Source organism: Cydia pomonella, chromosome 17 (assembly GCF_033807575.1).
Source record: "Cydia pomonella isolate Wapato2018A chromosome 17, ilCydPomo1, whole genome shotgun sequence".
In the NCBI taxonomy this organism is placed as follows: domain Eukaryota; kingdom Metazoa; phylum Arthropoda; class Insecta; order Lepidoptera; family Tortricidae; genus Cydia; species Cydia pomonella.
Window position 1 is genome coordinate 4,319,436 of NC_084719.1, and position 11,464 is coordinate 4,330,899.

The window sequence follows — 11,464 nt, forward strand, 5'->3', positions numbered from 1 at the left end:
CGTTGCTCCCGACATTTTTCCTGAATTTGGCGAAGGGTAAGATAAACCTACACTGGAATAGGTACACACTAAAGTAAACCTAGTGTCTTTGTCAAAAGGTTTCTGTTTCAATGGCAAATGTTGAAGTTAAAAAGCCATGTTGGTTTGATCATCGTATTTTTCTTTCTCAAAATATAGGTGTCATTGGTTTGGTTCCCTATAAACGGTTAAATGGGAAGGAGGACCTTGAAGTCAAATCGCACGCGCTTTTTTAATGTTTTAAGGAAAGTTAGTAATATTTTTACATATATTTTCTAAAACATACATTAAAAATCAGCCATGAGAATATTAAAAAAGTTAGTATTATTTTTACCAACCTTTAGCACCTTGTACCATACACATGGCCGGCGGGCCAATATAGCAAGTATCTAGACATTAACCCCCTTATTTATAAACGTGTACTAAAGTTATGATGCCGCTGATCATCGTTTGTCCCTTTCCATCATACCAATACGTCGGAAAGGGACAAACGATGATCAGCGGCATCGTAACTTTAGTACACGTTTATGAATAAGGGGGTAAAAGTACATACTAACACTATATTATTATCCCATACACTTTATTCATGAGAAGATAAGTTAGGTGCCGGCTCTGGGATCTTGGACTAAAAGGTACTTTTTACGTGGATGAGTGTATGTACCTACTTATTTAACGCATATGGAAACCTTTTTTAGAAGTCGGTTAACATGCAAGAGTCACCTTTTTATTTTAAAAAATGTGTTTTGGCTCCACAAGACACTGATATTTGCCATAAATTCCGAGCCCCGGCGGTGTAGGGTAAAGGTGTCTTGAATGTTAAGTATCCTTTAAATTATTCTGCTCCCCGGTCCGTTGGGTTTGGTGTTTATTGTTTTTTAACCAACCTCACCATTTCGAAGGGGCTTCTTAATCCGTCGGGAACTTTGTTATTTTAGTTGTTCCATTTCTAGAAAACGGGTGGAATGATTTGAATTTATGAAAAAGTTGCATTTTATCGTTATCGACACACCAACGCGAGGAAAATAGTAATTGTAAAACATTACAAATCAAATTAAAATTTACGTTATAAGATACTTATTATTCAAAATTATCACTAATAATATTTATTTATTTATTATTTATCACTATTTATTCCATCAGCCAATGGGGAATGGATGAAAATATTAAATGTGCCTGATTATTTTTTTGGTCGTAGGAATAACCATTTCTAGTTACAGAAAAAAATTACAGATTTTTTGGTTGCGTCATACATTTTATAAAAATAAAAACATTTTGCTTCACCGCACGTCCGGCCCATTACGGCTGTTAAGAAGACTTTCTAAGTCTTAAAAAGTTATCGCTATTTGAATCTGTGGAGCGCATGACATTGACAGTTGATTGACAGCTTGTCATTCTTCACGCGGAATTCATAACCTTTTGTGCTCTCATCTGGTGAACTGTTTTTTTTGTATTTATGTGATTATTACGACTCGCTTCCCCACCCGGACCTCTGATTTTGCCTGCTCCAACGACGACCTTCGCTTTTGAACCCCGGACCTGATTTTGATAGCAATTTCGACGACCCCTGGCATTTGAATTCTGCAAACATGGATACCGCTGCTTTTGTTAGAGCAAACTCATCTAATTTGCCAAAAGTAGACCCATATATGCTTATGGAGTTTAGAAGAATAGCGACAAACATAATGCCGGTGAAATAAGAGATGCCAAAGCTTTGTCGTAAGTATCAACCTAACCCCTATCTCATTACCGCGCTTTATCTTGATATTGACCTGGCAAGCGAAAAATTAACACGCGGGACCTGGGTCATTTTTCATAAAATGTTTCAAATTAAAACAATATAAATTTTGGACATTTTTCATTTTGTAGCAAAGTAATCACATATTTAAATTTGCTTTAAAGTGTCTGTGGTTCCTTTAAATTGGTAACATTAATCTTATTTTGTTATAAAAGGAGAAAGCACTTAATTGTTTGTTTGTTTAAGGTCTTCAAGAGAATCATATGTTGAGACTGCTATTGGATATGTTGAAACAAAGCGGACTGGGAATCTTTGTGATGTGAGAGCTAAAGTTGTTCCTGAACAAAGAATAACAAGCAAATACTATGTTGTGATGGTCCATTTAGAAGAGGCAAATGAATCAATTATAGATACTTCATGTGACTGTGCAGCGGGGGCTGGTAAGTTTTGCTATAAACATGTCCTTATTGATTTTGTAGTTATTTTGAACAAACTACACTCAACTTGACCTGCGTGTGGTTCCCTTTCTGTCAAAACCAAAACTTACCTCTTACCCTATACTAATCTGATCAGATATAACCATGAAATATTAATATGACACATGCAATTTAGTCTGTCATTTCAAGAAAAGTGGAGCTTTTGAATGTTCTCAATTAGTACAAGTTTTATTATAGATATGTTTAAAATGTTCTTTTTTCTTAGGTGGGTGTAAACATACTGTTGTAGTATTACATTGGCTACAAAAACGAAGTGCTGAACCTTCACCAACCAGTATCCAATGTTACTGGACGAAACCCAGCCTCAAACGGGCTCTAGACAAACCATTAATGTGTAAAGATTTGGCAAAAGGAGAAGTCGCCGAAAGGGGGCCAAAGGACCCTTTGGTACTGAAAAGACTACGACAAGAAGCAACCAAACATGGTTGTGGTAAAAGCCTGCTCATGGTATATGATCCTGAAAGACCGATGAAAATGAACTCAAAATATTGTATTTTTGACATGATGGTGGATTTTTTAGAAAAGGAAAGTAGGCCAACTTTTAACAAATTTAAAATATTTAGCAATGCAATAATGCTAGAAAATAAAGAAAAAATCATGAAAGACACTGTAGGCCAAGTGAACTCAAAGCAGTGGCATTCAATTCGACAAGGCCGAATTACAGGATCAAAAATTTATGAAATTGCTCATTGCAAAACACCCCATGGCAGTCTTGTTGAAGAAATACTAGGAGGGTGCAAAGCACCAGAAACAAAGTCCATGAAAAGGGGTAAAATCCTAGAAAAACGAGTACTGAATAAAGTAAAGACTGATATAAATAAAGAAATAGAAGAATGTGGATTTTTGATTATAGATGGAATTTTTGGAGCATCACCTGATGGCATTGGCGATGACTTTGTGGTCGAAATTAAGTGTCCCATTTCGGAGAAAACTAAAAAAAATTATATAAAGAATGGGCAAATTGCGAATAAGTTTATGGGCCAAGTGCAATTAGAGATGCTAGCGGCTGGCAAAAATAAGTGTTTGTTGTGTGTGGCGGACCCGAAATTTGAAAGCAACAGCTTAATTGAGACAATTGTTGTTAATTTTGATAAAAATTATATAGATAATTTGATGAGAGACGCAGAGAAATTTTGGGATGAGAATGTGTATCCTGTAATTTTAAAAAGTGCATCTACAGCATGACATTAATTTTGTACTTTGTATTTATTTTAAATAAATATGTTTGTCTTGACCTTATTATTACTCATTTTAACACCCTTAATGTTGAGCATGTAAAGCTGCGGGCCGGTGTGAAATACTGTCTCATCTATAAATCTATCTTCTTTTTTTTTTTTTTATACCACGACGGTGGCAAACAAGCATACGGCCCGCCTGATGGTAAGCAGTCACCGTAGCCTATGGACGCCTGCAACACCAGAGGCATTACATGCGCGTTGCCGACCCTGAGCGAAGCACCCCAAAGCTTTTTGGAGGCTAATTTGGCCTTACCCTCTACATATATGGCCTAGGAACTGGACTTAAATACCTGCCTACTACTCGAGGTTACCTATGGTATATGATAAAATAAAACAACATAATATTATCAAACGTCTTTTATTATTGGATTCTGAAGATTACTTAATCCGCAAGCTATAATGACCAGGTCGTCCAAATATTTTAAATGTTTGTTATTAACCACAGAGTGGGGTTTTAACATATGGAATTCCCGTAATCTCCTAATTACACGCTCAACGTGCACCCTCAAACTGGCAATCACCTTAGTTTTAATTACGTCTTTTTTTGTCATTTTTTGATTGGCGAAGACACTAGGAGGTCTTAAGAGTTTTCCATTTTTTGTGATTAAGAGTGATTCAATCTCCTTAAAACCACGATCGGCCATGATTACTGCATTTAGGGGAAGTACATCAACAAAGCCACTGTTCTCCGTGATGGCTTTATCAGATGTACGTCCCCCATAACCCTGTGAGATGAATGAAATGTATCCAGCGGGTGTGCAGCCAATCAAATATTTCATCGTGTTGCATGATTTGTACTGCGACCAAGTCTGCGCCTGCTTCTCTGGATCGCTGGGTTTTTCTATTTGAATCTCGAAACAGTCTATAATACACTGTACATTCGAATATCTGATTTTAAATGCTAATGGTAATTTTTTTTTTTTTCTGATAGTGGTGGTAAATATATACAATTTTGAAAGTATGTGGACAAAACTACGACGTTCTTTTCAAACACTAAACGTATGGTTGACCTGGCCATTTGAAATTCTTCACTCATCCTAGCAAAAGAGTCATTGTTTTTTAATTTAAATAGACATATGATAATATGAAATGCCAAACAAGAGCACTCCTGGGCAATGAAATTAATAATCCACCAAAAGCTTTTTGGCAGACCTAAAAACATTTTGGGTTTGTTAGTAATAATTTTTAGTAGGTGCTCCCTGCCACGTTTTTCAATATCCTCTTGTTGAGCACTCGAAGACGAGTCGAAGTTGGATGTCCCAAACAAGGATGGTGATTGATTGGGACTCTTCTCAGTGTTCGGTAGTTGCATCATTCGTGATGGCATCACACTTTCTTTTATTTTTCGCCCACGGAATTGAGTAGCTATGGTTTGAGTCTTCGGCTGGGCCAAAACAAACTTGTTTGAAACACCTATTCTTTTATCACACTGTATAGCTGCATCTATCTGAAACAAAAATGCAAAGAATAAATAAACAAAATATAATGCAACTTGTGACCCTACAATTTAACAATCACAGAAACAGGTAAAAGTTTATTTTTAGGTAAGGAAAGTGGGCATTTATTAAAGCCACACAAGTTGTAGTAGGTGCATTTGTATATAAATATTTGACATTATATCCATTCCTGTGTTCTATAAATACATCTTCATGCACAAAGACCACTAGTAATTTTTACCTATACTTTTTCAGTAGGCCTAGCACATGACTGGCGCTACAGTATCTCGCAGCGAGATAGACTACCCGTCTTTTTCTATGTTAATTTAAGAGGGGCGGGTAGTCTATCTCAGCGCGAGATACTGTCGCGCCAATCATGTGCTAGAGCAGGTCAAGTGCTTATTTAACAATACTACGTTAACATACATTAGAACTTGTAAATTAATGTTTTAAGAAAAATTAAAAAAAGAAAAATAATTAGCACAGGTAGCAAAGTAAAGTTGGAATTTAAATTCAGTGTGACAGATTAACTATACCCAAGAATATTAATACATTTATGTGCGCAACACTATTGTGATTATTTACACTGTCAGAGACCTGCATGCCAGCATTGTCAGCAGCACTTGAAGTTGATGGCCGATTAAGATCTTCAATATTCTTATTGATTGCACTCAATGGTTTTTTTGAAAAATTCTTAAGTATGGCATTTATTTTTAGTCTTGGCTTTGCACCAGAGATCCATTGTCCATAATTTTCCAAATCTTCTTCAAACTGTAAAAATATTAGAAAACATTAAACATTTATATTTAACAGTTGTCATAATCTTCCAAATGTTCCCCAGTATTTGCTGTAGCTCACTTATGGAGCCTGGGGTCTGCTGGGCAATATAACATTAAGTATTGGCATAGGCACACATTTTTTTAACTGGAGGAAACTAGGCATTGTTTTGATCAGCCCAGTTTCCTCATAGTGTTTTTGTTCACCATGTACTGACAAATACCACATGTTATTTTAATACAAAGTGAAAATTCATTGATATGACAAAGGGTTTAAACATGACATAGCAGCACCTACATTAATGTAATGTATTAATAAAATTGTTTTTTACCAGCTTACCATAAATTATTCCATCCATTATTCCACAATTTAAAAAAATGCCATATCATCAAAACTAACATGGGGGTAATTCATTTTTTTACAGAAAGGTAAACAAAACAAGGTAACTTACATTTAAGTGGTCCGCACAGCAAAACAGTGCTCGGTTTGGACAGTTCCTGCCAACCAATTGACACCAACGTTGTTTCAGCTCTTTTCTTACAGTAAAAAACTTCAAATCCGGGTTTTTCAGATCAGTCTTGGAGCACGTTGGTATAAAGCATGTTTTAGGATCTTTATATAGTTTATAAGTGTTTGTATTCATGGTGATGAACACGGTACCAAACTAATAGTCCAGTTTCAGTTGCAGTGGTCGTCGAAATTGCTATCAAAATCAGGTCCGGGGTTCAAAAGTGTAGGTCGTCGTTGGAGCAGGCAAAATCAGAGGTCCGGGTGGGGAAGCGAGTCGTAATAATCACATAAATACAAAGAAACCAGTTCACCAGATGAGAGCACAAAAGGTTATGAATTACGCGAGAAGAATGACAAGCTGTCAATCAACTGTCAATGTCATGCGCTCCACAGATTCAAATAGCGATAACTTTTTAAGACTTAGAAAGTTTTCTTAACAGCCGTAATGGGCCGGACGTGCGGTGAAGCAAAATGTTTTTATTTTTATAAAATGTAAGACGCAACCAAAAAATCTGTAATTTTTTTCTGTAACTAGAAATGGTTATTCCTACGACCAGAAAAATAATCAGGCACATTTAATATTTTCATCCATTCCCCATTGTCATTAATAATATTTATTTATTTATTGTTTATTATTTATCACTATTTATTCCATCAGCCAATTCTCACTAATAATATTTATTTATTGTTTATTATTTATCACTATTTATTCCATCAGCCAATTCTCATTAATAATATTTATTTATTGTTTATTATTTATCACTATTTAACCATCAGCCAATTCTCACTAATAATATTTATTTATTGTTTATTATTTATCACTATTTATTCCATCAGCCAATTATCACCAATAATATTTATTTATTTATTGTTTATTATTTATCACTATTTATTTCATCAGCCAATTATCACTAATAATATTTATTTATTTATTGTTTATTATTTATCACTATTTATTCCATCAGCCAATGGGGAATGGATGAAAATATTAAATGTGCCTGATTATTTTTCTGGTCGTAGGAATAACCATTTCTAGTTACAGAAAAAAATTACAGATTTTTTGGTTGCGTCTTACATTTTATAAAAATAAAAACATTTTGCTTCACCGCACGTCCGGCCCATTACGGCTGTTAAGAAAACTTTCTAAGTCTTAAAAAGTTATCGCTATTTGAATCTGTGGAGCGCATGACATTGACAGTTGATTGACAGCTTGTCATTCTTCTCGCGTAATTCATAACCTTTTGTGCTCTCATCTGGTGAACTGGTTTCTTTGTATTTATGTGATTATTACGACTCGCTTCCCCACCCGGACCTCTGATTTTGCCTGCTCCAACGACGACCTACACTTTTGAACCCCGGACCTGATTTTGATAGCAATTTCGACGACCACTGCAACTGAAACTGGACTATTAGTTTGGTACCGTGTTCATCACCATGAATACAAACACTTATAAACTATATAAAGATCCTAAAACATGCTTTATACCAACGTGCTCCAAGACTGATCTGAAAAACCCGGATTTGAAGTTTTTTACTGTAAGAAAAGAGCTGAAACAACGTTGGTGTCAATTGGTTGGCAGGAACTGTCCAAACCGAGCACTGTTTTGCTGTGCGGACCACTTAAATGTAAGTTACCTTGTTTTGTTTACCTTTCTGTAAAAAAATGAATTACCCCCATGTTAGTTTTGATGATATGGCATTTTTTTAAATTGTGGAATAATGGATGGAATAATTTATGGTAAGCTGGTAAAAAACAATTTTATTAATACATTACATTAATGTAGGTGCTGCTATGTCATGTTTAAACCCTTTGTCATATCAATGAATTTTCACTTTGTATTAAAATAACATGTGGTATTTGTCAGTACATGGTGAACAAAAACACTATGAGGAAACTGGGCTGATCAAAACAATGCCTAGTTTCCTCCAGTTAAAAAAATGTGTGCCTATGCCAATACTTAATGTTATATTGCCCAGCAGACCCCAGGCTCCATAAGTGAGCTACAGCAAATACTGGGGAACATTTGGAAGATTATGACAACTGTTAAATATAAATGTTTAATGTTTTCTAATATTTTTACAGTTTGAAGAAGATTTGGAAAATTATGGACAATGGATCTCTGGTGCAAAGCCAAGACTAAAAATAAATGCCATACTTAAGAATTTTTCAAAAAAACCATTGAGTGCAATCAATAAGAATATTGAAGATCTTAATCGGCCATCAACTTCAAGTGCTGCTGACAATGCTGGCATGCAGGTCTCTGACAGTGTAAATAATCACAATAGTGTTGCGCACATAAATGTATTAATATTCTTGGGTATAGTTAATCTGTCACACTGAATTTAAATTCCAACTTTACTTTGCTACCTGTGCTAATTATTTTTCTTTTTTTAATTTTTCTTAAAACACTAATTTACAAGTTCTAATGTATGTTAACGTAGTATTGTTAAATAAGCACTTGACCTGCTCTAGCACATGATTGGCGCGACAGTATCTCGCGCTGAGATAGACTACCCGCCCCTCTTAAATTAACATAGAAAAAGACGGGTAGTCTATCTCGCTGCGAGATACTGTAGCGCCAGTCATGTGCTAGGCCTACTGAAAAAGTATAGGTAAAAATTACTAGTGGTCTTTGTGCATGAAGATGTATTTATAGAACACAGGAATGGATATAATGTCAAATATTTATATACAAATGCACCTACTACAACTTGTGTGGCTTTAATAAATGCCCACTTTCCTTACCTAAAAATAAACTTTTACCTGTTTCTGTGATTGTTAAATTGTAGGGTCACAAGTTGCATTATATTTTGTTTATTTATTCTTTGCATTTTTGTTTCAGATAGATGCAGCTATACAGTGTGATAAAAGAATAGGTGTTTCAAACAAGTTTGTTTTGGCCCAGCCGAAGACTCAAACCATAGCTACTCAATTCCGTGGGCGAAAAATAAAAGAAAGTGTGATGCCATCACGAATGATGCAACTACCGAACACTGAGAAGAGTCCCAATCAATCACCATCCTTGTTTGGGACATCCAACTTCGACTCGTCTTCGAGTGCTCAACAAGAGGATATTGAAAAACGTGGCAGGGAGCACCTACTAAAAATTATTACTAACAAACCCAAAATGTTTTTAGGTCTGCCAAAAAGCTTTTGGTGGATTATTAATTTCATTGCCCAGGAGTGCTCTTGTTTGGCATTTCATATTATCATATGTCTATTTAAATTAAAAAACAATGACTCTTTTGCTAGGATGAGTGAAGAATTTCAAATGGCCAGGTCAACCATACGTTTAGTGTTTGAAAAGAACGTCGTAGTTTTGTCCACATACTTTCAAAATTGTATATATTTACCACCACTATCAGAAAAAAAAAAAATTACCATTAGCATTTAAAATCAGATATTCGAATGTACAGTGTATTATAGACTGTTTCGAGATTCAAATAGAAAAACCCAGCGATCCAGAGAAGCAGGCGCAGACTTGGTCGCAGTACAAATCATGCAACACGATGAAATATTTGATTGGCTGCACACCCGCTGGATACATTTCATTCATCTCACAGGGTTATGGGGGACGTACATCTGATAAAGCCATCACGGAGAACAGTGGCTTTGTTGATGTACTTCCCCTAAATGCAGTAATCATGGCCGATCGTGGTTTTAAGGAGATTGAATCACTCTTAATCACAAAAAATGGAAAACTCTTAAGACCTCCTAGTGTCTTCGCCAATCAAAAAATGACAAAAAAAGACGTAATTAAAACTAAGGTGATTGCCAGTTTGAGGGTGCACGTTGAGCGTGTAATTAGGAGATTACGGGAATTCCATATGTTAAAACCCCACTCTGTGGTTAATAACAAACATTTAAAATATTTGGACGACCTGGTCATTATAGCTTGCGGATTAAGTAATCTTCAGAATCCAATAATAAAAGACGTTTGATAATATTATGTTGTTTTATTTTATCATATACCATAGGTAACCTCGAGTAGTAGGCAGGTATTTAAGTCCAGTTCCTAGGCCATATATGTAGAGGGTAAGGCCAAATTAGCCTCCAAAAAGCTTTGGGGTGCTTCGCTCAGGGTCGGCAACGCGCATGTAATGCCTCTGGTGTTGCAGGCGTCCATAGGCTACGGTGACTGCTTACCATCAGGCGGGCCGTATGCTTGTTTGCCACCGTCGTGGTATAAAAAAAAAAAAAAGAAGATAGATTTATAGATGAGACAGTATTTCACACCGGCCCGCAGCTTTACATGCTCAACATTAAGGGTGTTAAAATGAGTAATAATAAGGTCAAGACAAACATATTTATTTAAAATAAATACAAAGTACAAAATTAATGTCATGCTGTAGATGCACTTTTTAAAATTACAGGATACACATTCTCATCCCAAAATTTCTCTGCGTCTCTCATCAAATTATCTATATAATTTTTATCAAAATTAACAACAATTGTCTCAATTAAGCTGTTGCTTTCAAATTTCGGGTCCGCCACACACAACAAACACTTATTTTTGCCAGCCGCTAGCATCTCTAATTGCACTTGGCCCATAAACTTATTCGCAATTTGCCCATTCTTTATATAATTTTTTTTAGTTTTCTCCGAAATGGGACACTTAATTTCGACCACAAAGTCATCGCCAATGCCATCAGGTGATGCTCCAAAAATTCCATCTATAATCAAAAATCCACATTCTTCTATTTCTTTATTTATATCAGTCTTTACTTTATTCAGTACTCGTTTTTCTAGGATTTTACCCCTTTTCATGGACTTTGTTTCTGGTGCTTTGCACCCTCCTAGTATTTCTTCAACAAGACTGCCATGGGGTGTTTTGCAATGAGCAATTTCATAAATTTTTGATCCTGTAATTCGGCCTTGTCGAATTGAATGCCACTGCTTTGAGTTCACTTGGCCTACAGTGTCTTTCATGATTTTTTCTTTATTTTCTAGCATTATTGCATTGCTAAATATTTTAAATTTGTTAAAAGTTGGCCTACTTTCCTTTTCTAAAAAATCCACCATCATGTCAAAAATACAATATTTTGAGTTCATTTTCATCGGTCTTTCAGGATCATATACCATGAGCAGGCTTTTACCACAACCATGTTTGGTTGCTTCTTGTCGTAGTCTTTTCAGTACCAAAGGGTCCTTTGGCCCCCTTTCGGCGACTTCTCCTTTTGCCAAATCTTTACACATTAATGGTTTGTCTAGAGCCCGTTTGAGGCTGGGTTTCGTCCAGTAACATTGGATAC

At 35.6% G+C, this 11,464-nt stretch overlaps 3 protein-coding genes across 9 annotated transcripts; 2 read left to right on the forward strand and 1 right to left on the reverse strand.

Moving 5' to 3' along the window:
- The first annotated feature begins 1,782 nt into the window (after positions 1-1,782).
- Positions 1,783-3,435, forward strand: LOC133527097 (uncharacterized). The gene is made up of 2 exons (XM_061863988.1): positions 1,783-2,193; positions 2,456-3,435. The coding sequence occupies exons 1-2, from the start codon at positions 2,127-2,129 to the stop codon at positions 3,433-3,435; spliced, it is 1,047 nt and encodes a 348-aa protein (XP_061719972.1). The 5' UTR covers positions 1,783-2,126.
- A 395-nt stretch (positions 3,436-3,830) lies between these two features.
- Positions 3,831-6,813, reverse strand: LOC133526840 (uncharacterized). Of its 4 annotated transcripts, none has more exons than XM_061863640.1 (3): positions 6,153-6,813; positions 5,522-5,695; positions 3,831-4,935 (listed from the first exon to the last, which is right to left on the reverse strand). In XM_061863640.1, exons 1-3 carry the CDS (start codon positions 6,342-6,344, stop codon positions 4,390-4,392), a joined length of 912 nt encoding a protein of 303 aa, XP_061719624.1. In that variant the 5' UTR covers positions 6,345-6,813; the 3' UTR covers positions 3,831-4,389. The 4 variants fall into 4 exon arrangements, 2 of the variants coding, with proteins under 2 accessions (XP_061719624.1, XP_061719622.1); XM_061863638.1 differs by having other exon boundaries at positions 5,510-5,695; XR_009800779.1 differs by having other exon boundaries at positions 3,831-4,931; positions 5,522-6,813.
- A 369-nt stretch (positions 6,814-7,182) lies between these two features.
- On the forward strand, positions 7,183-10,158 carry LOC133527295 (uncharacterized). 4 transcript variants are annotated; one of them, XM_061864271.1, is made up of 3 exons: positions 7,183-7,837; positions 8,295-8,480; positions 9,055-10,158. In XM_061864271.1, exons 1-3 carry the CDS (start codon positions 7,646-7,648, stop codon positions 9,604-9,606), a joined length of 930 nt encoding a protein of 309 aa, XP_061720255.1. In that variant the 5' UTR covers positions 7,183-7,645; the 3' UTR covers positions 9,607-10,158. The 4 variants fall into 4 exon arrangements, 2 of the variants coding, with proteins under 2 accessions (XP_061720255.1, XP_061720256.1); XM_061864272.1 differs by having other exon boundaries at positions 8,295-8,468; XR_009800855.1 differs by having other exon boundaries at positions 7,183-8,480; positions 9,059-10,158.
- The last annotated feature ends 1,306 nt before the right edge of the window (positions 10,159-11,464 follow it).

Coding starts and splice junctions, on each gene's coding strand:
- LOC133527097 (XM_061863988.1), top strand. CDS start 2,127: ATGGTCCATTTAGAAGAGGCAAATGAATCAATTATAGATACTTCATGT. Junction 2,194..2,455: donor TGACTGTGCAGCGGGGGCTG/GTAAGTTTTGCT, acceptor CTTTTTTCTTAG/GTGGGTGTAAACATACTGTT.
- LOC133527295 (XM_061864271.1), top strand. CDS start 7,646: ATGAATACAAACACTTATAAACTATATAAAGATCCTAAAACATGCTTT. Junction 7,838..8,294: donor GCTGTGCGGACCACTTAAAT/GTAAGTTACCTT, acceptor ATATTTTTACAG/TTTGAAGAAGATTTGGAAAA. Junction 8,481..9,054: donor GCATGCAGGTCTCTGACAGT/GTAAATAATCAC, acceptor TTTTTGTTTCAG/ATAGATGCAGCTATACAGTG.
- LOC133526840 (XM_061863638.1), bottom strand. CDS start 6,344: ATGAATACAAACACTTATAAACTATATAAAGATCCTAAAACATGCTTT. Junction 5,696..6,152: donor GCTGTGCGGACCACTTAAAT/GTAAGTTACCTT, acceptor ATATTTTTACAG/TTTGAAGAAGATTTGGAAAA. Junction 4,936..5,509: donor GCATGCAGGTCTCTGACAGT/GTAAATAATCAC, acceptor TTTTTGTTTCAG/ATAGATGCAGCTATACAGTG.